Raw genomic sequence first — 27420 nt, forward strand, 5'->3', positions numbered from 1 at the left:
AAATTCACACTGTCATGCACGGCTTGTGCAATGATTACGCCAAGAACATACCATTGCAACCGATTGAGACACTAAAAGATGAAGTTTCCAACCAACATAGAGACGAAAAAAAAAATGTTAGAATGCATTAAATTTCGCTGGAAAGAGCTTCACGAAAATGGTCGCAGTTGGTAATGTTTACTAATGAAGCGGGAAGATTGTTCCAGTCGAGGCTGGTTTTGGACAGGAAAGAGTGCGAGTATGTTGCAGTGTTTTGGTGAGGGACATGGACTTTATGGTTGTGATCAAGTCGAGATGAAACAAAATTAGGCGGTTTAATCAGACGGGTCCTAAGAACGTGATTATGATGATAGATCTTATGCAACAATGCAAGTCGAGATAGTTTCCGTCTATTTGCAAGCGGGGGCAGATTAAGTATCGATTTCATGTTAGTTACGCTGGAAGTTCGATGATAGTTACTTAGGATAAAACGTGCTGAGCGATTCTGCATTGCCTCCAAGTTATTAGTAAGAGTTGCAAGGCCAGGGTCCCAGATTGACGATGCATATTCGAGATTAGATCGGACATAAGTGATATACAACTGTCGCTTGAGTGAAGAAGGTGCGAGAGAGAAGTTTCTTTTCAGGTAACCAAGCATGCGATTGGCTTTTGATGTTACGTGCTCGATGTGGTACTTCCATGAAAGGTCATTAGTAATATGTACACCGAGGCATTTATAGGTAGTTACAGATTCTAATGCCGTGCTGTGAAGAAGGTAGTTTGGGCAAGGCATGTTATTACGCGATACTCTCATTGATTTACATTTAAGAATGTTAAGCTCCATTTTCCACGTTTGACACCAAGCAGAAATATTATTTAGGTCACTTTGAAGGATTATTGTGTCAGTGTAATTAGAAATGTTGCGGTAGATAACACAATCATCCGCAAAAAGACAGCCAGAAGAAGCTATGCTAGTAGGTAAATCATTAATATAAATCAAAAATAGTAATGGGCCTAAAACTGAACCCTGTGGCACTCCGGCGGAAACAGGTGCCTCCAGGGAATCGGTTCCATTCACGGTGACGAATTGAGTCCGGTTAGAAAGAAAGTCGCGTATCCAGTGCAGTACTAAAGGGTCAATGTTTAGGCTGGTTAGTTTTAGTATAAGGAGCTCATGGTTTACACTATGAAAGGCTTTCGTAAAATCCAAGTATATGCAATCAGTGATGAGGCCGGCATCAAGGAACACGTGAAGGTCATTAGTAAATGTTAGTAGCTGTGTTTCACAAGAAAAATGTTTACGAAAACCGTGCTGGGATGGATGAAAAAAGTTATTCGACTCCAAGAAGTCAACTAGGTGAGTAAATATGACATGTTCTAATATTTTGCAGGGAACAGATGTTAGTGATATCGGACGATAATTGCTTGGGTTGTGTGCGTCACCAGACTTGTAAAAAGGCATGACCTTGGCTACTTTCCAATCCTGGGGCAAGCATCCATCGTTGAGCGATTTGGTGAAAATGTAATTCAAAATGATAGAGCTGTACTCATTAGTGTTTTGCAAGAATTTATCGTTGATGACCAAAATCATAGAAACGGATGAGCAGGTCGACAAGGTTGACAGCCGCCTCGCGCACTTATTCGAAGCAAAGCAATCTATCCTAAACAGGTGGAAGAAGCAACGACTAAATCGGCGCCTAAGGAAGAAGGTGGCGGAGCTGAATCGCGCCATCGAAGTTCATTGTCGGCTGCTCTGCACGCAACAATGGAACGAAATCTGTAATGCTGCGGACGGGCAGATGCATAGCGGCAAAACCTGGAACTTGATGCGGCATCTGCTCGACGAGACTAAAACAAAGTCCCACCAACGCGACCGCCTCGCAAAGATCATTCACAGAGCAGTCAAGGAAAACGGGGAAACTGAAGTAATCAGACGCATAAACAGCAAGTATCTTCCGGTTACACCCACGGAAAGGCATCCTGAGTACGGCGGTCAAGCCAACGAGAAGCTTGACCGCGACATCAGCGTCGAGGAGGTGCGAGCGGCCCTGCACCAACTAAAGGGCAAGTCGGCGGCCGGCCCGGATCACATCTCGAACAGAGCGCTCAAGAACCTCAGCGATGTGGCCATCGAAAACCTCACCGGTTACTACAAGTGCTGGAGTGCGGGGTCACTGCCCCAGCAGTGGAAGAGTGCCAAGACCATACTCATCCCCAAACCAGGCAAGCCGCCGAACACGGACAACCTCCGGCCCATCTCGCTCACGTCCTGCGTGGGCAAGGTGTTGGAGCACGTCCTCATGTGTAGGTGGCAGGATTACCTGGAGGAGTCGGGACTATACCCCACCACGATCATCGGGTTTCGGCGTTCCCTCGGCACCCAAGACGCGATGATTCTGTTGAAGAAAGATATAATTGACGAAGATACCCTAACGAAAGACAACAAGGCCATTCTGGGGCTGGACCTGCAGAGCGCCTTCGACAAGGTGAAGCACTCTGCAATCCTAGCCCAGGTGTCCAGACTCAACATGGGCGCAAGAACATACAATTATATCAAGGACTTTCTGACGGGACGGACTACCGAGCTCTGCGCCGGCGATCTACGGCTCCAAGAGAAGAGGCTCGGCAGTGTCGGGACCCCCCAAGGCTCGGTCATCTCGCCGTTGTTATTCAACCTCGTCATGATCGGGGTGGCCAAGCGACTCTCTCGCGTCGAGGGCGTCCGGCACACCATCTACGCCGATGACATCACGCTGTGGGTTCCGGGAGGCAGCGATGGTCACATTGAGAGCACGCTGCAAGAAGCCGTCGATGCGATTGAAGACCAGCTGAACGGTTCCGGTTTGATCTGCTCACCGAGCAAGTCAGAACTGCTGGTGTTGCCACCGAAATACGTCAGACGTAAGAAGAGCGAAGCGAGGGATTACGAGGCCATCAAGATCGTGACGAGGAACGGCCACGTGATCCCGGAGGTCGACAAAATCCGGGTGCTCGGCATGATCATAGACAAGCGACGAGGCAACGGCGAGACTATTTCCCGCCTTACAGCCAAGATTACCAACGCAATACGTCTCATCAGACGGGTCGCCAACCGCAAGGCCGGGATGAAGGAGGAAAGCTTGACTCGGCTTGTGCACTCCTTCGTAATTAGCCACGTCACCTACGTTGCAGCCTTCCACAACTGGATGCAATGTGAAAGGAATAAAATCGACGCCCTGATACGCCGAGCTTACAAGGCGGCGCTCGGACTATTCGAGTGTACGAGCACCAACAAGCTCCTGAGCCTGGGGGTACACAATACCCTCGACGATATTGCGGAAGCGCAACGGACCGCCCAGCTGGAGCGGCTCTCTATGACCGAAGCCGGCAGGCGCATACTTCAATACTTGGGCTTCACGCCCGGAGCGAAAGCGGCGAGTAGCGACGTTTCTGTCCCGGACGGAACCCGGCGCCGGATTCGGGTGGACCTCATCCCGAGAAACATGAACCCGGAGTACAACAAGGAGAGAAGAGCGGCGAGGGCCAAGGCCCTCATCGACTTTCACGCCAAGGACGAGCACGCAAGGTTCGTAGATGCGGCAGAATACCAGGGAGACTGCGCGGCGTTCGTAGCTACCGTCATCGAGGCTTCGTCCGGCGCGACGAGGGCAGCGGCGAGCTTACGGGTCCGCGAGGCGTGTCAGGCGGAGGAGGTGGCCATTGCCCTGGCCATTGCCGACCCCGGGTGCCAGACGGTGTTGTGCGATTCCCGAAGTGCAGTGCGGAATTATGCAAAGGGCAAAGTGTGTGGTGAGGCTGTGCGCGTTCTGTGCTCGGCTGACCTGCAACGACAGAATCGGTGTGTTAGAATCAAGTGGTTCCCGGCGCACGCGGGCAACGATGCGTCCGAGAAGCACGATAACCACAACGAGACGGCACACGCAGTGGCGCGAGCGCTAACCAACCGCGCCGCTGCAACCGACCGTCCAACGTGGTGTAGTGCCAAGGACCGCATGACGACGTTCAACGAACTTACCCAGTTCCACCGCCTGGCTCGAAGGACTTTCCCACCCCCGCACCCGGGGCTGAGCCGAGCGGAGGCGGTGCTGTTCAGACAATTACAAACTGGTTCTTTACCCACCCCAGTATTAATGACTCATCTATACCCTAAATTATATGTGAGTGATGTGTGCCGCGTGTGCCAGCGGGAGAGGGCCACCCTGACGCACATCCTATGGGATTGCACCAAGTTTCCCAATGAGGCTTCGACAAGTACAGCGATTCCTCCGCGACTCGCTGCTGCGGCGGAATGCTACGACCACGAAAGCCAAACCTGGGCCGTCCAGCAGGTCTCGGCGGCTCTTGAAAGACAAAGGCCGAGCGAAACCGACGGAACGTTGCCCCCCAGGGCGACCAACCGCGGGAGTAACACGCGCTGGAGTTGAGTAGAGACCACCCGCTGAGAAGACGTCAGGGCCCGCGTCACGGCGCCATTTAGTCGTGGTGTCGTTCTGCAGGCGACTACATGAAGTTGTCTCTCTCTCTCTCTCGTTGATGCCATCCCGACCACATGAAGATGATCGTTTTAGTCTGTTAATAATAGCACGAATGCCGGCTGGGTCAAGCATGATGGGATCCACTGCTGTAAGATGTGGTCTCGGATGAGAAGGAAGAGTGAATATTGGGTCCCAGCACAAGTTTGTAAAGGTGTCATTAAAGATTGAGGCGCAAAGATGGTTCGGAACTGGTTCACCATTGTTATTGAGAGATAGGTCGTTGTTATTGCTGCTTTTCATTGTGTTCCAAAAGCGTTTAGGGTTAGTTTTGAGTAAGGACGGAAGCGTTGAATGGAAAAAGGTAAATTTCGCCGTTTTCAGTGCCTCTGAATATGCCGTAGAAGCGGCTTTGTATACAGCCCATCTCTCTGGGTTAGGCGATTTTTTCGCACTACGAAACAGCCTGCTTTTTTTGTTCGATAACCGCTTGAGATATCTGTTATACCAGGGAGCGTTAGTGTTGTCGTAAACAGCTCGTAAAGGAATAAATTTGTTAGTTAGATCAACTACTTTTGTTCTAAAAGAATTCCAAAGTTCTTCGACGGACTGCTCATTGTAGGTTGAAATTAAGTTGTCAAGGAAGGAGGAAAGTTCAATGTTAATAGCATCGTAATTGCCACAGTTGTAGTACCGTATTTGTTTGAGCCGTTTTTGTGCACGTGTAGATGGAATACACAATGTAAAATGAAGAACATCATGGTCACTGGTCAATAAGGCAACTGGTCAATAAACCCACATATGCTGCCATATGTGGGTAGCATATGTGGGTAGCATATGTGGGTTTATTGACCACTTGCCTTCACCCCGAAAAGATCACGTTCTCGTGACGCCTGCGGCAAAAAAGACGTTCCACGTCCGCCGCCAAGGTCTGTGAGTGGGGGCGCTGGCTAACACTCCCAGGGTTCCACTAGTACACATAAATACCCAAGAAAGTGGATCGGGAAACGCCGCCGCGGTAGCTCAATTGGTAGAGCATCGCACGCGACATGCGAAGGTTGTGGGTTCGGTTCCCACCTGCGGCAAGCTGTTTTTTCATCCACTTTAATTTCCATTAATCTACCGTTACTTTACTTCATTTATTAAGCACATGCAATTTTCCCTATGTTGTCCTTGGTGTCAGTGTTTGTTGGCTTCTCATTATATGACCAATATATATCGGGTCCCTCGGTTAACCCCCCTTCTCGTTTATATATATATATATATATATATAAAATCTTCTGATGGAAGCCAACAAACAGACACGCCAATGAAAACACAGGGGGAATTACTTTCACTTACTAATTGTATTAAACAAATGATATATGAATGGCAATAAAAGTGGATGAAAAAACAACTTGCCGCAGGTGGGGAACGATCTCATGTCTTCGTATTACGTGTGCGATGCTCTTATATTTGAGTTCTACCAATTGAGTTTCCATTTCTATTTAGTTATCATTGCTTTAATTCATTTAGCAACTAGAAGTAATATCCACCATATTTCCCTAGGTGTCATAGCTTGTCGGCGTCTTATGGTTAATAAAAATCGGGCCCTGCGGTTAACGTACTTTCTTCTCGGTTATATATATATATATATATATATATATATATATATATATATATATATATAAATATATAGATATCGGTTTTTTTACCTTGTGTGGTTTTACGTGCCAAGGCCACGCTATGATTATGAGAGCCGCCGTAGTAGGCGCCTCTGTTTTCATTTCGACCGCTTGAAGTTTTGTAGCGTAGAAAGCGCACGGCACACGTGCGCTTTCGCATCTTTCCCCCATCCAATTTCCGCCGCCGCCATCGGGATTAGATCCCGTGACCTTGTGTTTAGCGAGGAAACGCCAAAGCCACGAAGCACCCACGGCGGTTTCCACAGTTTCCTTTGTCTTGTTGACACATCACATATGTATGTATGTATGTATGTATGTATGTATGTATGTATGTATGTATGTATGTATGTATGTATGTATGTATGTATGTATGTATGTATGTATGTATGTATGTATGTATGTATGTATGTATGTGTGTGTGTGTGCGTGCGAGCGTGTGTGTGCGTGCGCGTTTGCGTGCGTGCGTGCGTGTGTGCGTGTGTGTGTGTGCGTGTGTGCGCGCGTGAGAGAGATAAGCTGCAAGTGTCCGGCAGGCGGCTACCAAGGAGCAATGTTACTAATGGAAGGGGCTTTTAATGGAACCACTAGGTCTCTGCTTCTTGCCGTCCCGTGCCCATCCACGCAGGGCTAGGCGCCAGTGGTGTAGTCTTTGTTTGGTGTGCACGAGCACTTGAAGCATTCTTACCTTTGAAATACGCCCACCAGCCCACAGTTTCATTGTAGTCTAAATCCTACACGTACTTTGATCCGTGGTGGTGCAACTCACCGAACGCCTGCACTCCACCCTGCAGGCGCCGCTCCGGGGAACACATAAACGTGCGTTTGAAAAAATTTTAAAGACTTTTCTAGATTTCCTTTGCAAGAAGAAGCGCAGAAAAAGACAAATCGTGAGTAAAGGTTTGCGGAAGCGTTGTTGATACGCCTGCATGCGCATAGCTCTAGCGCCTGATAGTAAAAGCTCAAAGCGGGTACCCGCCGCGTTGGCTTAGCGGCTCTGGTGTTGCGCTGCTAAGCACCGGGTCCCGGTACCAAACCCCGGCCATGGTGGCAGCATTTAGATGGCGGCAAAATGCAAAAACGCCCCGGTCCCGCGCATTTTGGCAGCTTCAAAGATCCTCTGGTGTGGAAAATGAATCCAATGTCCCCCAAGCATCCCGGTGCGCCTCATAATCAAATCATGGTTTTTCCACCTTATACCCCAGGATTCACTTCAATTCTAGTGGGTTCTCCCAGAAACACTTATGTCATGAAACTTCTCCCACCAATTGCCCCGAGCTCACTTATCGAGAACCACAGAACACGTGGTCACCTCGCTAGTGTATGTGTTCGCGATTTTTGTTACGTAGTCGGCACGGGCAGCTTGCGCCTTGTTTCAACGGCGAAAAGATTTCTTCGTTGTCATAATCGGATCAAGGTGGCGGCATCGGTGAGTGTTATTGCAGTGCGCGTAGGGAAGCTTGTCCTTGCAATTCAGGCGCACATGGCCACCTAAACAGGCGCGCACAAGGAAAGTAAGCGTGTCGAGGCCACCACCAATTCTAGACAGAACACAAACTAGGTCACTGAATGTGCAGTGTACAGGCAGCATCGATGTATCCATGTTCACTGTAGCCTGCTGTCAAGCACTAGTCGAAGAAGCCATGGTTAAGGTTCCATGCCGGTGGTTACGATCCGCGCTGCGCCGTTCGATTTGCTCAAGCACGTAGACGCTGCATAAACCACCACAAAAATTGTGTCGGCGGCCTTCCATGGTATTTGCTGACCTCTAATCAGAAATATAGGAGTGCTGCCTGCAGCGTTCGTTTCCATTCTGCAACGCCAACTGGCGTTGAACGCTGTAAACTGGGGGGCGGGGTCGATAAGGCTTTAAGTGGCGTACATTTGAAATCTGGGTGGCCTGGATTAGTAAGCTGGAGCTACTCATGTATACGACGAGCCCTTCTCGAGTTTGAGCATGATTGTAAACGCATAGACTGTTCAGCCTTCAACACTTTGTGTCATACGTTTAATAAACGTATTGCACTTTACAAACGATGTGTTCGCGACTGTAATACGGCTGTAAGTATTCCAATTATAAACCCCTGCAGCGTTTATGTTCGAACTTTTGTGAACAGAACAATATTAATGGGATAGATTTTGTAAGAAGATCACGAGAAATAAAAACCAAAGACGGCATAAAAGCGAGGGGCGCGAGTGTATGCCCACAGCTTGGAGACCATACGGGAACAAGAGCGGACACTCCCATATAGAGCCCAGTGACCGAATTGACAGCAGCGCGCGAAGCTGTCGGCATTAATACATGAACCGCACTTGTTTCGGTTTTGTGCGCGCGAGTTTTGAATGCTCGGTGGTACGCGTCACACCAGCTGCGCTGATTTTTTTCTTTTTGCTTCTACAGCTCAACCGGCTGCGGCCGTCGTGCGAAATCGTTTTATTATTAAGTAAAATTGATTGCGAACGATCTTTACAAGCCTCCATCGAATATATGCCCCATACAATTTCATAAAGACGCAAGACGCCTTGTGAAATGAGGAAATGTTTATTTTATTCTATATAAATGCTCCTTGCGGGCTTTTTGTGCATTCATCCAACGTTGTGGCACCTGGTAAGCAGCAGTAGTACCCGTAGAAAGCTACACTACATGACGTCAGCTGAAAAATTAAATTACAAGCAAGTGTTACTTTGGTATTGAAATGTAAGAATGATGCGTGTAGAGGCGAAGTGTGCGAAAGTGGTGAATGGGCAGCATTAAAAACAAAAGCAGTTCGCTTTTACCCACACGGCGTAGAAATTACCCCACTCATACCAAACAATACCATACATACCACGAAAACATTCTATTTCCAAGCGTTCCCCTCTTCCAAGGCCTTATTTCCCGCACTTTATTAGCACGAATACACGGGCTACTGCGCGTTTCCAGAACTTGGCTACAACCGGCGCCATAGTACACTACGAGTACACAGAGGTGGCCACAACAGAGGCCCTCAACCAGAGTATGCTGGACGCTCGCAGAATTCCTTCTGCTCGCACTCAAGACAAATGCGTGGGTGCCATTCATAAGACAGAATTTCCGAGTTTCTAGTTCCTGGTGTTTGAGCCCCTTCGCACTATCTTTTGCGCGTTCTGCCGGTTATCACTCTTCGCTATTGCTCGTCGGGTTTTCGACAAGCATGAGTACCGAAAGAAAACTTAAATTGTTGCGGGGGCATAAAAATTGCCACAAACTTGTCGCAGTAAGATTCAGTACGCGCCAAACTATCTTTGTCACCACGGCCGAGCTGCTTTTCGCTGCGTCACAACAGGCGCGGCGAGCGGGCCTCATAACACAAATGTTACGAAAATAATTTTCAACAGTGTTGGGCGTCAGAGAAAAAAGTGCCATGAACTTGTCAGTGTATTAAAGCGCGAAACCGCGCACCACGGCCGAGCTGCTTTTCGCTCACCGCATCACAGCGCCAGGAGCGCCCACTGCGCTCGAAAGGTACCGCAAAAAGTAATGAAATTAGTTACAATAATGTTGGCGGTCAGAGAAAGCGCCAAAACTTGTCACAGTAAAATTCAGTACACGCGGAACTGCGTCACAGCATCCTGTGCGACCAGCGTGCCCTAAACCTACCGAAAGTAGTTAAAATAATAATGGGTCTCATAGAAAGTGTTGCAAACATATCAAAGTACGATTCATTATTTCAAATTAACTGCGCCTCGACGGCCGCGCTGCAGTTCGTTAGCTGCGTCATAAATCTAGCCTAGGTGCCATGCCGTAAGCCTCATTGCTTGAAATGCGTCCCAGACTGTCGAACAAAATTTCTCACCTTGCCATAGCCCAATAGTGCCGTAGTGCCATGTTGAAGTTCATAAAAAACGCAAGAATTCACCGGGAGGCCACCAAACCAGGCTAAATCCAAATATAGAAAAACAGGCAGACGGGTGACCAAATAGGCCAACCCTCTAATGCGCGGCTGGCGCCGCTCACTTCGGCGGTGTGTCTTACGAATGACACAAGCATCTGGCTCGTCATTCGCCGATTCGCCTGTCGCTAGGCGACGGAAGTAAGCCGCAAAGCCTAATTTAATTTATACGCAGATATTTTTGCTTTTGCACGGAAAGATTTAAAAAATGAAACAATTTCTGTTAACCTCATTTCACATTCTCAATCATTTTTTTCGATGCTCGAGGCCACAAAAGGTCGGCGTTAATACTAGCGTGACGTACTTGCTGTTGCCAGTTTTCGCCGAGTGTCCCCTCTTGTTATATTTGTTTCTCTCTGGCGCGGGCATGTGCGTCGCTCCGACATCAAGCGCCGTTTCTCATGGTGAACATCCAATTGTACGTTGGTCTTGCATTGTGTAGATGAACGTTTTTCATGAGTAAAAGAAATGTCATGTCGGGCAGCTTTCTGAACCGATAGCGGCGACATGGTTTGATATTGTTACGTGGTCGTGGCGTCAAAGAACACAGTAGCAATACTGTGAACGACAAAACAAACTTTTATTGGGCGAACCTGTGCCCACAAAACAGGCTACACTTATAGCACAACGATAGCGGCGAACACTCTCGGTGATCGCCGAAAATCTGATGAGCGGGTCAAGCGCGTCGGCTTTTATAGAGCAGTCGTCGAATGTTCCAGACTAATCGTTCGAACCCGCGTGCCTTCCACAAAGTTCTACACCATTCGCGTCACGCGATGAAATTAGATAACACAAGGTTCGGCGACAACAGACAGCCGGGTAGAAGCATCGATAACTTTCCAGAAACTTCGGATACATGCAGGCGCGTGCCGCGCTGTGCGTTTTTATTTCTTAAGCGGCGAAACGTGGTCGCCCGATAAAGATAAGTACACGTGTCAATACCCCCCTCTTCAGAAGCATCGACCCGATGCTGCGAACAAACGAAAGTAATAATCAAAAACCCTTGTAGCACAGAGAAAAAAAAATAAATTCGTCAGCGTCCGTAAAAGGGTTTAAGGCGCACCCCGTGGACCACTTCAGATCGTGCGCGGCGCCGCTGTGAATGCGAAATGCCGTCTGGCACGACCTCATATTCCAGTGCGCCAATACCTCGGATGACCTTGTAGGGTCCGAAATAGCGTCGCAGTAGTTTCTCACTCAGTCCTCGTCGGCGTATCGGTACCCATACCCAAACACGGTCGCTGGGCTGGTACTCGACGAAACGTCGTCGGAGGTTGTAGTGTCGGCTGTCGGTCCTCTGCTGGTTCTTGATCCGCAGGCAGGCGAGCTGTCGGGCTTCTTCGGCGCGCTGGAGGTAGGTAGCGACGTCAAGGTTCTGCTCGTCAGTGACGTGCGGCAGCATGGCGTCGAGCGTCGTCGTCGGGTTTCTGCCGTAGACCAGCTTGAACGGCGTGATCTCTGTTGCTTCTTGCACCGCCGTGTTGTAAGCGAATGTTACGTACGGCAGCACGGCATCCCAAGTCTTGCGTTCCACGTCGACGTACATCGCTAGCATGTCGGCGAGGGTCTTATTCAGCCGCTCCGTAAGACCATTTGTCTGCGGGTGGTAGGCCGTTGTCCTCCTGTGCCTTGTCTGACTGTATTTCAGAATGGCTTGGGTGAGCTCCACTGTAAAGGCCGTTCCTCTGTCGGTGATGAGGACTTCTGGGGCGCCATGTCGCAGCACGACGTTTTCGACAAATAATTTCGCCACTTCGGCTGCACTACCTTTCGGCAGTGCTTTTGTTTCAGCGAAGCGGGTGAGGTAGTCCGTCGCCACGACGATCCAATTATTTCCGGTTATTGACGTCGGAAAGGGTCCCATTAAGTCCATCCCGATCTGCTGGAATGGTCGGCAAGGAGGCTCGATTGGTTGTAGTAATGCGGCTGGCCTCGTCGGCGGTGTCTTGCGTCGCTGACAGTCTCGGCATGCCTTGACGTAACGGGCGACGTCGGCGGTCAGGCACGGCCATTAATACTTTTCTTGTATCCTCGGTAGTGTCCGGAAAAATCCGAGATGTCCAGCGGTCGGATCGTCATGTAGGGCGTGCAATACTTCTGGACGAAGTCCTGACGGGACAACAAGAAGGTAATTGGCGCGGACTGGTGAGAAGTTCTTCACGAGTAGATTGTTTTGAAGCGTGAAGGAAGATAATCCGCGCTTAAAAGCCCTGGGAACAACGTCGGTGTACCCTTCCAAATATTCGACGACGCCTTTTAGCTGCGGGTCTGCCCGTTGCTGTTCGGCGAAGTCTTCCGCGCTTATCATTCCAAGGAAGGCGTCGTCATTCTCGTCATCTTGCGGCGGCGGGTCAATGGGTGCGCGTGATAGGCAATCGGCATCGGAGTGTTTCGTCCGGACTTGTAGGTTACAGTGATGTCGTATTCTTGTAGTCTGAGGCTCCACCGTGCCAGTCGTCCTCAAGGATCATTTATATTCGCTAGCCAACACAACGCGTCATGGTCACTGACAACTTTGAATGGCCTGCCATAAAGATAAGGGCGAAGTTTAGCTGTAGCCCAAACGATGGCGAGGCATTCCTTTTCGGTCGTAGAATAGTTGCCTTCTGCTTTTGACAGCGACCGGCTAGCGTAAGCTATCACCTGTTCGACTCCGTTTCTCCTCTGGACTAGAACGGCACCGAGGCCTAGGCTACTGGCGTCAGTATGGATTTCTGTATCGGCGTACTCATCGAAGTGCGCAAGCACCGGCGGCGACTGCATGCGTCGTTTGAGTTCTTCAAATGCGTCGGCCTGCGGCGTTTCCCACTTGAACTCAACATCACATTTCGTTAGAAGTGTCAACGGCTCGGCGATGCGTGAAAAGTCCTTGACAAAGCGCCTGTAGTAGGCGCACATGCCAAGGAATCTACGCACTGCCTTCTTGTCGATGGGTTGCGGGAACTGTGCGATGGCAGCTGTCTTTTGCGGGTCTGGGCGGGCACCAGATTTGCTGATTACGTGGACTAGGAACAGAAGCTCATCGCAAGCAAAGCGGCACTTTTGCGGCTTCAGAGTGAGCCCTGATGACTTGATGGCGTCTAGTACTGTCGCAAGCCGCCTCAGGTGATCGTCGAAATTTTCGGCGAAGGCGACGACGTCATCCAAGTAAACGAGACAAGTCTGCCACTTCAATCCTGCTAAAACCGTGTCCATCACGCGCTGGAACGTTGCAGGCGCCGAGCACAGTCCGAATGGCATAACCTTGAACTCGTAGAGGCCGTCTGGGGTGATGAAGGCCGTCTTTTCGCGATCTCTTTCGTCGACTTCTATTTGCGAATAGCCAGAATTGAGGTCCATTGACGAGAAGTATTTAGCGTTGCAGAGCCGATCCAAAGCGTTGTCTATCCGTGGGAGGGGGTATACGTCCTTCTTCGTGATCTTGTTCAGACGACGATAATCGACGCAGAAACGTAGGGTTCCGTCCTTTTTCTTCACCAGGACAACAGGGGATGCCCACGGGCTTTTCGACGGCTGGATGATGTCGTAGCGCAGCATTTCGTCGACTTGTTCTCTTATAGCTTCGCGTTCTCGCGGCGAAACTCGGTAAGGGCTCTGGCGGAGTGGTCGAACGCAGTGTTTGATTATTATGGGATGCTTGGTGACTGGTGGTTGTCGAATCCTCGATGACGTCGAAAAGCAGCCTTTGTATCGTTGGAGCAGACTTCTGAGCTGCTGTTGCATAATCACGGGGAGACTTGGATTAATGTCGTAGTCTGGTTCGGGAACCATGGTCGTCGGGGTAGATTCGGCGGAATCCGAGAGGACAAACGCATTACTGGTTTCCAGAATTTCCTCGATGTACGCGATCGTCGCGCCCTTGTTGATGTGCTTGAACTGTCGGCTGAAGTTTGTCAGCAACACTTCATTTTTCTCTCCATGCAGTCGAGCGATCCCTCTTGCGACGCAAATTTCACGGTCTAGCAGTAGACGTTGGTCGCCTTCGATGACGCCTGCTACGTCAGCGGGTGTTTCGGTGCCGACCGAAATAACAATGCTCGAGTGAGGCGGGATGCTCACTTGATCGTCGAGAACATTCAGGTCATACAGGCCTTGAGGGGAACGAACTGGCCGATTCGCTAGCCCGAGGTATTATTAACCGGGCCGACTCGACTGGGATGGTCCCAGGTAGCCACTGTATTGACCCCAATCCAACGAATGCCCGGGAGATTCTTGCTCATCAGCGTGCAACCAGAAAAGAGTACCCTCCCCCTCACCCACAACTCAGTGGAGAGGAAGCCGCCAGCTGGCGCAAAATTCAGACTGGTGTATTCCCCCACCTTAAATTACAGAATGCCATGTTCCCCACTCGATACAGGCCCCGCTGCCCGTGGTGCGGAGGCATACCAATACTACAACACATTACTTAGGATTGTGAATCACACCCGTTTGATAAAACACACCACACAATGGAGCAATGGGAGGCACAGCTAACCAGCTCAGACCTGGCGGGACAGCAGTCCTTCTTAAGACAGGTCAAGCTGGCGGCCGAGGCCAACGGGGCCCTGGACTAAAGGGTCTCCAACCATTGCACGTAAATCGTTTGTCAATAAAAGTTTCTCTCTCTCTCTCTCTCTCGAGAACATTCAAGGCGTGGTGACTACGAAAGCTCTCCGGCGGTATCGCTTGATCTTCCGACAGCGTTATCGATTTCGAATTCAGGTCTATGATTGCGCCGTGTTGGTATAGGAAGTCCATGCCGAGAATGACGTCTCGTGAACACTGTTCCAGGATAACGAAGGTGGCAGGGTGAGTCCGGTCATTAGCGGTTATTCTTGCCGTGCAGATTCCAGTCGGCGCAATGAGGTGTCCTCCAGCGGTCCGAATTTGAGGGCCTTCCCATGCAGTCTTAACCTTCTTCAACTGAGCGGTCATGTGTCCACTCATTACGGAGTAATCGGCCCCTGTGTCGACTAAGGCAGTGACTGCGTGGCCGTCGAGAAGTACGTCGAGGTCGGTGGTTCTTTGTCTGGCGTTGCAGTTGTGTCATGGCGTCGGATCACGGCTACGCCGCGTTGAATTGAAGCTGGAACGTCGCATCATCAAGCCGTCTTCCGTCGGTGTAGTCTTGGCTTCGCGACTTCGTCGGGATGGCGGCGTGTCGTCATTAGCTCGTCGAGATGGTTTCTTCGTCGTCTTCGTCGGCGGCGGAGGATCTTCGTCAGTTCGACGAACAGCAACCGCACCTCCATCGGTTGCCGCTTTTGGTTTTCCGGATATGGGCTCGCTGACCGGCCCCGGGCTGCGCGAGTGTATGGTCTGCGCTGCGGCGATAGGTAGCGGCCTGGTGATGGCAAACGCGACGGTCGTCGAGTGCTCCACTGAGTAGCGGCGAGGTAGTCGGCGATATCGCGAGGGCGTTCACCTTGCTGCGGGCGCGGAGCGTTGACGGCGAATCCTCGCAGTCCCATCTCCCGGTATGGGCATCGGCGGTACACATGGCCGGCTTCTCCGCAGTGATAGCAGAGCGGGCCGTGGTCGGGGGCTCGCCAAATGTCCGTCTTCCTCGCGTAGGTGCGCTGGGCGACGGGTCGCCGTGTTGGCAGCGGCGGCGGCGGACGACGGAATTGCGTCGTCGCAGGGCCCTGGCGTGGTCGCGGAGGGGGAACTTGACGGCGTACGACGGCGGCGTAGGTCATCGCTTCGGGCTGGGGTTGCGGTAATTGGGGTTGCACCTCCGGAACTCCAAGCGACCGCTGAACCTCGTCATTGACGATGTCAGCGATCGAGGCCACTTGAGGCTGCGACGATGGGAAGATCTTCTGAAGCTCCTCTCGTACGACGGCCCTGATAGCCTCGCGCAGGACGTTGGAGGCCAGGGATTGAAGTCCGGCGTAGTTTGTAGAGTTGGTGCGGCGGTCGAATTGCCGGTTTCGCATCTCGAGTGTCTTCTCGATGCTAGTGGCCTCGCGAAGAAACTCGTCGACGGTTTTGGGTGGGTTTCGTACCATACCGGCGGAAAGTTCCTCGTTTACACCACGCATTAGTAGCCGGACTTCCTTTTCCTCCGACATTTCCGGGTCGGCGTGGCGGAATAGGCGCCTCATTTCTTCCGTAAAAATCGCGGTGGTGTCGTTAGGCAGCTGCACTCGGGTTTCTAGTAGTGGTTGGGCTCGTTCTCGGTGTACGACGCTTGTGAATGTGTGCAGGAAGCCGCTTCGGAAAAGGTCCCAGGTCGCCAAGGTGGCTCCTCTGTTCTCGAACCACGTTCTGGCAGCGTTTTCCAATGCGAAGAAGACATGTCGCAGGTTGTTGTGGCTGTTCCAGCTGTTAAATGCAGCGACCCTCTCGTACGTCTCGAGCCAGGTTTCCGGGTCCTCGAATGTTGAAGCGCGGAACGTAGGGGGCTCCCTGGGCTGCTGCACCAAGCGGGGGATGCTGGGGCTGCCATTGGGGTGGACTTGATGGCAATCTTCCTGCTCGTCTCAGGTAGAAGTCCGTGCTCTGGGGGCAGTTCTTGCAGTCGGCGGCTAGCACGCTGGTCTTGGGCGACGTTGGTTTTATCCTCGGGCTTTGGGCTTGTATCGCTGCTTTGCGGGGGCGTTCGGTACATGAACGCACAAGCACCTCCACCAGATGTCACGTGGTCGTGACGTCAAAGAACACAGTAGCAATACTGTGAACGACAAAACAAACTTTTATTGGGCGAATCTGTGGCCACAAAACAGGCTACACTTATAGCACAACGATAGCGGCGAACATGCTCGGCGATCGTCGAAAATATGATCAGCGGGTCAAGCGCGTCGGCTTTTATAGAGCAGTCGTCGAATGTTCCAGACTAATCGTTCGGACCCACGTGCCTTCCACAAAGTTCTACAACATTCGCGTCACGCGATGAAATTAGATAACACAAGATTCGGCGACAACAGACAGCCGGATAGAAGCATCGATAACTTTCCAGAAACTTCGGATACATGCAGGCGCGTGCCGCGCTGTGCGATTACATTTCTTAAGCGGCGAAACGTGGTCACCCGATAAAGATAAGTACACGTGTCAATATTGCCGTATCTGTCAAAGGCAAAGCATCAATTGCGCAACAAATTAGTAGACAGCCATAATAACTAAGGATAGTAGTTTTGTCGGCCGTATAAACTTGTAAACACTCGCTTACTAAATAAATTAACAGACATGGTGTCAGCAAAGGCAAACATGAACACATTACGCTCGATGACCAAGGTCACTAACTATCAAGACGCTGACGTGAGGAAGCACGGCAGCATCAGCGAACGATGTGACCTCCGTGCTGTCTATCGCTGCAGCACAAACCGAGCGGCCAGAACACAGCAGACACAAAGCTCTGAGCCGTCGGTGCATCTAGACCGTGCCCCCATATCATGTTCAAGATAGGGCCTGCGTGACCACGCGCGGCCGCGACACCAATGCCTCCTAGATAACAGGCCTGCGCACTCTTTTTTATGACGTCGTGCTACTTAGACCAAAATTTCCGTTGCCAAGTCTGGCGTGACGAAAGCGTTGACGCCAAATCACCGCGGCTTACTCGGGAGCATCGACATTAGATTCTATGGCAGTTGGGCAAGGTGGCATGACGTCATGGATCGAAGTGAGCTAACCTTGTGCTATCTAGGAGGCATTGGTCGTACGCAGTTGCTGCCAGAGTAGAACAGCCCGCCCCCTCCTCCCGGTGCCTTGCGCATGACGGAAGGCGGCGCGATGCCTCCCCGCTTCCTTCCTTCAGCGCGCAAAATTTAGCCACCATCGTCGGCTCACTCTCGCACGCTTTCACTCGCACATGCAGAATATGGCGCGCGGTGATGATGCCAATTTCCTTGGACTTTGTAAGAAACATCCAGGCGATGGTGGCGGTGAGAATACGCCTGGAGTGTCCATATTGACACGTGTACTTATCTTTATCGGGCGACCACGTTTCGCCGCCAAAGAAATGTTATCGCACAGCGCGGGACGCGCCTGCATGTATCCGAAGTTTCTGGAAAGTTTTCGATGCTTCTATCCGCTGCCCGTGACCGAACCTTGTGTAATCTGGGGCCGAATCTTATAACGATTTGGTTGGGGAACCGTTCCTTTGGCCTCACCTGATTGGCCAAAATTTTGATTACGTCACAGGTCGTCAGAGGCAGCGGGGCGGTATCGCAATTTTTGAATACGTCACGCATCTGTCAATCATCTTCAAAGCGAACCGGTAGTAGGAACCGGCGAAGTTGTAGTCCGCTTTGGGTTCCGCTGCTGTGGCTTGGCTGTGGGCTTGCGACCCTGGTCGCGCGACCCCGGAGACACGCGGGCGTAGCGCGCTCGTGCGTTGGTTGCTTCGGAGGCTATTACTTGCCTTCGTTGTCTGCTTGGCGTTGCGGCGTTGCTCTTTCAGTATCAACTACGGCTGGAAGTGCGATACGCGTTCGACGAAATGAAGCATAATGATTGCAACGCCCCTGCCGGCTTTCTAAATAGACCTTTTGCAGGCTACGCTATCAAATGGAGGAGTCTCGGGTGCAACCGCACCAGTGCTCATTCCACGCAGAGGAAAGAATATTGCACGCTGCGGTTCATCGCCACCGGCCTGCAGCTCCCAGAGGTCGGTCAGACGTGAATCATTCATCGGAATGACCTAGACCTCTGCTGCCGACACTGTCCACAAAGTTGCTCTCGCATTTACTGTGTTTGCCGGCAGAAGGGCTGGGTCAGCTTTCCCGTGACCTCCACTTCAAAGCCAGTGCCAAGGGGATATTTGAAAGGTGAGATCGAATTCCCCGTGCTATCGCCAGCGTGAATAGCTCGCAGATTGCCGTTCAGCAATCGGAAGGGTTCAAACTAGGCTGGTTCAGCGCTTCCTTCGTTCGGCTGATAAAACCTTACAGTCAGGATGGGAAGATATTGTGTATATCTCTTACTTGGCTGCCCTTCTTTTTCTAGTTCGGGAGTGCAACACTTTGTTCCTCAATTTCACGGCATGCACAGCGCGCACCCTCAGCACCACACTCTTCGATTTTACTTCGCGCAGGCAATGCAGGGCCCGTGTACCGTAATGTTCGATTTCATGTTAGATTGCTTTTATCACGCGACGCGCCGTGGGGCAGAGATCGAAGGGATGGCAGCAGCGCGGCGGGGAGCGAGTCATGTCGGAGCCGATGACGAAGGGCGAAAAAAGAAGGAAAATTGATATAGTCGGAACTTAAAGGTGCCCCTAAGAAGCAGTTCACGGTTTTATCCCGCTCGCTACTTAAAAGTGCTGGCAGTGTGTTCCTGTTGTGTGCATCGTGCGAGCTCCTGGTAACAGGCGACATAGCGTTGCAAGCGTAATGTATTTGTATTTACGCTTGCTATACCACCTGTCGGCTGAGATTGAAAAAAAAATGACGTTAATAAATTACTTCTGCATTGCGTAAACGCCAGGCACCACACGTTTATACTTCATAACTTGGCGTATAATATTTAATTTATATTTTACATTTATTTAGCAAGCAGAAACATTCTGCAATTCCTCGATTCGCACGTCATATAATGACGCACACGATAGAGGTGGCACCCTCTCATCTATTGGTCGCGTCCTCCCCTTCTTCCACCACCGGCTTGGGAGTGAAAGATTTAGTGACGCAAGCGACGAAGCGAGCGGTTCGTATTTCGAACCGTTATAAGATTCAGCTCCTGATCCCATGTGTGCGCGACGCGAATAATGTAGAACTTTGTAGAAGGCACGCGGGTCCCAGCGATTACTCTGGAAAATTCGACGACTGATGTATGAAAGCGGACGCGCTTGACCCACTGATGCGATTTTTCGACGATCGCCGACCATGTTCGCCGCTATCGTTGTGCTATAAGTGCAGCCTGTTTTTTTGGGCACAGGTTCGCCCAATAAATGTTAGCTTTCACAGTATTGCTACTGTAAGGTCACCACCACATGACATCTGCTGGAGGTGCTTTTCGTTCAGGTTCCGGACGCCCCCTACAAGCCGTGATCTAAGCGCGGACAGCAAAGGGAACACCAATGAAGTCCCGGACAATCGAGCTAGCCGCCGTCTTCAACAGCTGCCCCCGGAGCACGGACTTCTAGCTGAGAAGACCAAGAAGATTGAGACCAAGGCAACCCCAACGGCAGACCGAGCGTCCCCCACCGTGCTGCAGCAGCTCAGGGAGCCTCCGATGTTCCGCGGTTCAACATTCGAGGACCCGGAAATCTGGCTTAAGACGTATGAGAGGGTCGCTGCATTTAACAGCTGGAACAGCGACGACAAACTGTGACATGTCTTCTTCGAATTGGAACACGCTGTCAGGACGTGGTTCAAGAACCGCGAAGCCACCTTAACGATGTGGGACCTGTTCCCAAGCGGCTTCCTGCAGACTTTCAGAAGCGTAGTACGCCAAGAACGAGCCCAAGCACTGCTAGAAACCCGAGTGCAGCTGCCTAATGAAACCACCGCGATTTTTTCAGAAGAAATGAGCCGCCTATTCCGCCACGCCGACCCGGAAATGTCCGAGGAGAAGAAAGTCCGCCTATTGCTGCGTGGTGTAAAGGAGGAACTTTTAACCGGAATGGCAAGAAGCCCACCGAAGACCATCGAATAGTTTCTTCGCGAGCCCACTAGCATCGAGAAGACATTGGAAATGCGGAACCGGCAATTGCAGCACCGCACGAACTCGACAATCTACACTGGAGTTGCGTTACTGGCAACCGACGACCTGCGCGAGACTATCCGAGCGGTCGTGCGGGAGTAACTACAGAAGCTGTGGCCTTCGTCACAGCCTGAAGTGGCTTCGATTGCCGACGCCGTACGTCAGGAGCTCCAACAACAACCCTGAATCACTACAGCCTCAGCCGCAAGTGATGACATACGCCACTGTAGCCCACCGTCACGTTCCCCCTCCGCGCCCACGGCAGGGCCAGTGACGAGACAGTTCCCTCGTCCACCACCACCCCCGCCGCCAGCACGCCAAGCCGTCACCTCACGTGGAGTTCCAAGGAAGACTGACGTTTGGCGCACCCCCGACCACCGTGCGCTTAGCTATCACTGCGGAGAAGCCGGGCACATCTACCGCCGATGCCCATACCCGGAGATGGGACTCCGAGCGTTCGCAGTTAACGAGCCGCGACCACAGATTGGCGAACGACATAGCGATATCACCGACTACCTCGCCGCCACTCAGTGGAGCCCTCGACGTCCGTCCCGTTCGCCGTCACCAGGCCGCTACCTTTCGCCGCAACGCCGACCATACACCGGCCCAGCCGGGAGCCGCTCTGCGAGTCCATATCCGGAAAACTACTAGCAGCAACCTATGGAGGGGCGGTTGCTGTTCGTCGAACTGACGAAGTTCCTCCGCTGCCAACGAAGACACCCTCTGGACGACATAATAACGACACGCCGCCATCACGACGAAGTCAGGAAGCCAAGACTACACCGACGAAAGACGACTTGACGACGCGACGTTGCAGCTTCAGTTCAACACGATGCAGCCATGATCCGACGCCAAGACCTAACTGCAACGCCAGACAAAGAACCACCGACCTCGACGTGCTTCTCTACGGCCACGCAGTTACTGCCTTAGTGGACACAGGGGCTTATTACTTCGTGATGAGTGGACAAATCGCCGCCCAGTTGAAGAAAGTTAAGACTACATGGGAAGGCCCTCAAATTCAGACCTCTGGAGAACACTTCATAACGCCGACTGGAAAGTGCGCGTCAAGAATTACCATTCACGACCGGACTTACCCTGCCACCTTCGTTACCCTCCAACAGTGTTCACGAGACGTCATTCTTGGCATGGACTTCTTGAAGTAAAAAAATCTTCGACCTGAAGTCGAAGTCAATAATGCTGTCGGAAGATTAAGCGATACCGCCGGAGAGCCTTCCTAGTCACCGCGCATTGAGTGTGCTCGAATATCAAGGGAGCATCCCGCCTCACTCCAGCTTTGTTATTTCGGTCGGCACCGAAACACCTGCTGACGTAGAAGGTGTCATCGAAGGCGACGAATGTCTACTGCTCGATCGCGAAATTTGCGTCGCAAGAGGAATCACTCGTCTGCAAGGAGGAAACACGAAAGTGTTGCTGGCAAACTTCAGCCATGAGTTCAAGCACATCAATGAGGGCACGATGATCGCATACATCGAGGAAATTCTGGAAACTAGCAATGCGTTTGTCCTGTCGGATTCTACCGCATCTACACCGACGACCATGGTTCCCGAACCAGACTACGACAATAATCCAAGTCTCCCCATGAATAAACAACAACAGCTCAGAAGTTTACTTCGGCGATACAAAGAGTGCTTTTCGACGTCATCAAGGATTCGACAAACGCCAGACGCAAAGCATCGCATAATAACCGAAGAGTGTGCTTGACCACTCCGCCAGAGAGAGCCCCTATCGACTTTCTACGCGAGAACGTGAGGCTACAAGGCACCAAGTCGACGAAATGCTGCGCAACATCATCAAGCCGTAAAAAAGCCCGTGGGCATCTCCTGTAGTCTTGGTGAAGAAAAGGAATGGAACCCTACGTTTCTGCGTCGATTATCGCTGTCTGAACCAGATCACGAAGAAGGACGTACCCCCTCCCACGGATAGACCACGCATTGGATCGGCTCTGCAACGCTAAATACTTCTCGTCGATGGACCTGAAGCCTGGCTATTGGCAAATAGAAGTCGACGAGAGAGATCGCAAAAAGACCGCCTTCATCACCCCAAACGGCCTCTACGAGTTCAAAGATATGCAATTCGGACTGTGCTCGGCGCCTGCAACGTTCCAGAGCGTGATGGACATGGTTTTAGGAGGATTGAAGTGCCAGACCTGTCTGGTATACTTGGATGACGTCGTCGTCTTCGCCGGAAATTTCGACAATCACCTTAGGCGGCTTGCAACAGTACTAGAGGCCATCAGGTCACCAGGGCTTACTCTGAAGCTGGAAAAGTGCCGCTTCGCTTACGAGGAGCTTCTGATTCTAGGCCACGTCATCAGCAAATCTGTAGTCTGCCCCGACCCGCAGAAGGCAGCTGCCATCGCAAAGTTCCCGCAGCCCATCGACAACAAGGCAGTGCGTAAATTCCTTGGCATGTGTGCCTACTACAGGCGCTTTGTCAAAGACTTTTCACGCATCGCGGAGCCGCTTACACATATAACCAAATGTGATGTCGAGTTCAAGTGGGAAACGCCGCAGGCCGATGCATTTCACGAACTCAAACGATGCATGCAGTCACCGCCGGTACTTGCACACTTCGACGAGGACGCCGATACCGAAATCCACACTGACGCCAGTAGCCTAGGCCTCGGTGCCGTCCCAGTCCAGAGAAAAGATGGACATGAACACGTGATAGCTTACGCTAGCCGGTCGTTGTCAAAAGCGGAAGGCAATCACTTTACAACGGAAAAGGAATGCCTCGCCATCGTTTGGGCTACAGCGAAATTTCGCCCTTACCTATATGGCAGGCCATTCAAAGCTAACTAACCATTCAAAGCTAACTTAAAGGACCCTTCAGGACGGCTGGCGTGGTGGAGCCTCAGACTACAAGAATACGACATCACTGTAACCTAAAAGTCCGGGCGAAAACGCTCAGATGCCGACTGCCTATCATGCGCCCCCTTTGACCGGTCGCCGCTAGATGACGAGGATGACGACGCCTTCTTTGGAATAATAAGCGCCGAAGACTTTGCTGAGCAGCAACGAGCGGACCCGGACCTAAAAAGCCTCGTCGATTATTTGGAAGGGCGCACGGACGCTGTCCCTAGGGTATTTAAGCGTGGATTCTCTTCGTTCACGCTTCAAAACAACCTACTCGTGAAGAAGAACTTCTCACCAGTCCGCGCCAACTACATTCTTGTTGTTTCGTTGGCGCTGCGTCGAGAAGTACTGCACGCCCTACATGACGGTCCATCCGCTGGGCACCTCGGTTTCTCCCGGACGCTATCGAGGATACAAGAAAGGTATTACTGGCTGCGCCTAACCGACGATGTCGCGCGTTACGTAAAGACATGTCGACACTGTCAACGACGCAAGACTCCACCGACAAGGCCAGCGGGATTGCTGCAGCCGGTCAAGCCTCCTTACCGACCTTTTCAGCAGATCGGGATGGACTTGCTGGGCCCGTTTCCGATATCAACTTCCGGAAATGAGTGGATCGTCGTGGCGACGGACTATCTCACCAGCTTCGCTGAAACTAAAGCTGTACCGAAAGGCAGCGCAGCCGAAGTGGTGAATTTTCGTCGAGAACATCCTGCCGCGACAGGGTGCTCCAGAAGTTCTCATCACCGACAGAGGCATGACTTTTACAGCAGAGCTCACCCAAGCCATTCTGCAATACAGCCAGACAAGCCACGGGAGGACAACTGCCTACCACCCGTAGACGAATGGTCTCAAGGAGCGCCTGAACAAGACCCTCGCCGACATTCTAGCAATGTACGTCGACGTCGAACACAAGACCTGGTATGCCATCCTGCCGTACGTAACATTCGCTTACAACACGGCTATGCCAGAAACAACACAGATGACGCCGTTTAAGCTGGTTTACGGCAGGAATCCGACGACGATGCTCGACACTATGCTGGCACAATCTTGACGTCGATACCTAACTCCAGCGCGCCGAAGAAGCCCGACAGCTCGCCCGCCTACGGATCAAGAACTGGCAGCATACCGACAGCTGACACTACAGCCTCCGACGAAGCTTCGTCGAGTACCAGCCCGGCGACCGTGTTTGGGTATTGACCCCGATACGCCGACGAGGACTGAGTGAGAAACTATTGCGACGCTATTTGGGACCCTACAAGGTCATCCAACGTATTGGCGCAGTGGTCAATGAAGTCATGCCAAACGGCATTTCGCATTCACAGCCGCGCCGCGCACGATCTGAAGTGGTCCACGTCGTGCGTCTTAAACCCTTTTACGGACGCTGACGAACTTTCCTTGTTTTGTTATTTTATTTGCTACGAGTGCTTTTAGTTATTGCTTTCGTTTGTTTGCAGCATCAGGTCGATGCTCTTTAAGACGGGGGGTATTGACACGTGTACTTGTTTGTTTTTATCAGGCGACACGTTTCACCGCCTAACGAATGTAATCGTACAGCGCAGGACGCGCCTGCATGTATCGGAAGTTTCTGGAATGTTATCGATGCTTCCATCCGCTGTCTGTGGCCGAACCTTGTGTAATCTGGTCCCGCGTGTGCGCGACGCGAATTATGTAGAACTTTGTAGAAGGCACGCGGGTCCCAGCGATACTCTGGAACATTCGACGACTGATGTATAAAAGCGGACGCGCTTGATCCACTGATGAGATTTTTCGACGATCGCCGACCGTGTTCGCCGCTAGTTTTTGTGGGCACAGCTTCGCCCAATAAAAGTTAGTTTTGTCTTGCACAATATAGCTACTGTGTTCGTCAATGTCGCCACCACGTGACAATATGGTAAAATTGTGTTGATGGTGCTCGAATGGTGCCGGCCATACAATAAGAAAAAGGGTGAAAAGCCCATGGTGCTCCGAATAGCGGTGTTGTACGAGTAGGTTACGAAGGGCACAATTATGTACGAATATGTGTGTTCGGAGGTGACGTACATGAAAAGGATGTCACCGAACCTACGGCTGGAGCGTTGTGTAAGGCCATTGGTTTGAGGATGGCACGCCGTAGTTGTACGATGAGCAACGTGGCACTCGAAGAATGGCTTCAACTACTTCGGACAGGAAGACACGTCCACAATCACTGAGCAGTTCCTGTGGTGGCCAATGACGCAGCGTGAATGTACAAAACAGGAAGGAGGCAACATCGCGTGCCGTATCTACCGGGAGGGTGGCAGTTTCTGCGTATCGCGTGAGGTGGCCGACTGTTACAATGACCCAGCGGTTTACAGCCCATGCCAAGGGAAGGGCCCCATACAAATCAATGCCGACGCGCCCATACGGCCAGGTAGGGCAAAATATGGCTGCATAATGGCTGTAGAGAGGCGGGGTGAAGATTTCCGGCGCTGAGAATCAAGGCAAGAGCGAACGAACTTCTGAACGTAGCTGTACATTCCTCGCCAGTAGTACGGCTGTCGGAGGCAAGACGGTGAGCTAGTGCAGTTACTGCCGTCTTACTTCGTGTATGAGCCTATTGTTGACCTGCAACGGGTATTCTTCGTGCGAGTGCTCCAAAACTACTATCGGCGCTAGTGCATTCACGTGTTTTTCGCGGCTAGCTAAAGCACGACGCTAGTTAAAGCACGACGTGATACCTAACTGCGGCGGAATTTAAACCTTTGAAAAGAAAAGGAGAAAGAAGACTCCTGCCATTAGTGCGTGTATTACCTGCGTGTTCGATTGCTGAATGCGGATCTGGCTGCGCGAGCGCCGGCAGTCGCCCCCGTCCGCGCGGTTTGTACGCGGGTTGATTGACACTGACTGCGCTAATACAAGGGCGGCGAAGCACACCGCAGCAAGGCGACCTCCTCTATAAGTTAGCAGGTGCGTTCATTTTAACTTTTGCAATTTTCTTTAATTTCATGCAGCTAGTTGTGCCGAGGAAAGAAAAAAGTTGAGTAATTTTGCGTGAAAAGTATGCACTTGGTAGAATTTGAGGTCACAAGCAACAATTACGTGAGTCGTGCTTCAATCTATTACGTTTAATTAGCTTATCATGCCTATGAACATGCGATCTGAACGAGGAATTGACAAACCATGAAATGGCATTCAAAATGATACATGCTTGTATAAACAGGTGAGTGGAATGTTTTATTTTAATACAAAACACAGAATAACAATACAACAGAGTATATTATACGTCACATTATTCTTTATTGTGATAAAAAAGCTGTAGCAGTGCAGTGAAAGCTCCTAACACAAGCATTGCTAGCAAGTGGTAGTAGCAGTCATATCTCGCATATCTTTGTTGGGAACACTGCAACTATTAGAGGGTTCATTATGTGTTAGATCGCTGTATGTCGGTGTGGCTGTGCAAGCGTCAGACCAGCTGAAAAATGTTTCCTTGCAAATATAAATAGTCTGATCTCATTATTGTAAAAGAAAAAACGTGTTAAACGAATGTATCTAGTACGACAAGTAAACTAAAGAAAGCGAATGCAGTACCTAAGCTAATTTTCATTGACCTTATAACATCATTCCATGTTTATCATAAACGCCTTTCTTATACAGGAACCAGACTTCCAACACACGGACGCAGAGCAACTGCCTTTCGAACTGTGCTGTGTGTACTGTGCTTGCATTGGTGGGCAAGTGGAGGAGAACTCCAGTTAATCTGTCCTGCTGCACTAGAATAGTTGTCGCATTATTCGGGCTAAAATTTTTTCTCGAACAGTAAACCAATATTATGCTCGTCTTTTTCTGCTTTGATAGGATTGCAAATACAGCATGAACTCTGGTCCTACAAACATAAGCAGTAGCACTGATGACAAATACATTCTAGAATAAAACACCA

The 27420-nt window shown here is 51.0% G+C and overlaps 2 protein-coding genes across 5 annotated transcripts in view; one reads left to right on the forward strand and one right to left on the reverse strand.

Annotated features, from left to right (window-relative positions):
• LOC135921356 (collagen alpha-1(XVIII) chain-like) overlaps positions 1-27420 on the reverse strand; it is an 840088-nt gene that overhangs the window by 590794 nt on the left and 221874 nt on the right. The gene's annotated exons all lie outside the window — the stretch shown is intronic.
• On the forward strand, positions 1557-4497 carry LOC135921355 (uncharacterized). The gene has a single exon (XM_065455686.2). It carries the CDS (start codon positions 1557-1559, stop codon positions 4401-4403), a length of 2847 nt encoding a protein of 948 aa, XP_065311758.1. The 3' UTR covers positions 4404-4497.

The sequence above is a fragment of the Dermacentor albipictus genome, unplaced genomic scaffold, assembly GCF_038994185.2.
Source record: "Dermacentor albipictus isolate Rhodes 1998 colony unplaced genomic scaffold, USDA_Dalb.pri_finalv2 scaffold_12, whole genome shotgun sequence".
Lineage (NCBI taxonomy): Eukaryota > Metazoa > Arthropoda > Arachnida > Ixodida > Ixodidae > Dermacentor > Dermacentor albipictus.

What these genes read in the sequence shown, in the direction of transcription:
- LOC135921355 (XM_065455686.2), top strand. Translation starts at nt 1,557, where the DNA reads ATGACCAAAATCATAGAAACGGATGAGCAGGTCGACAAGGTTGACAGC.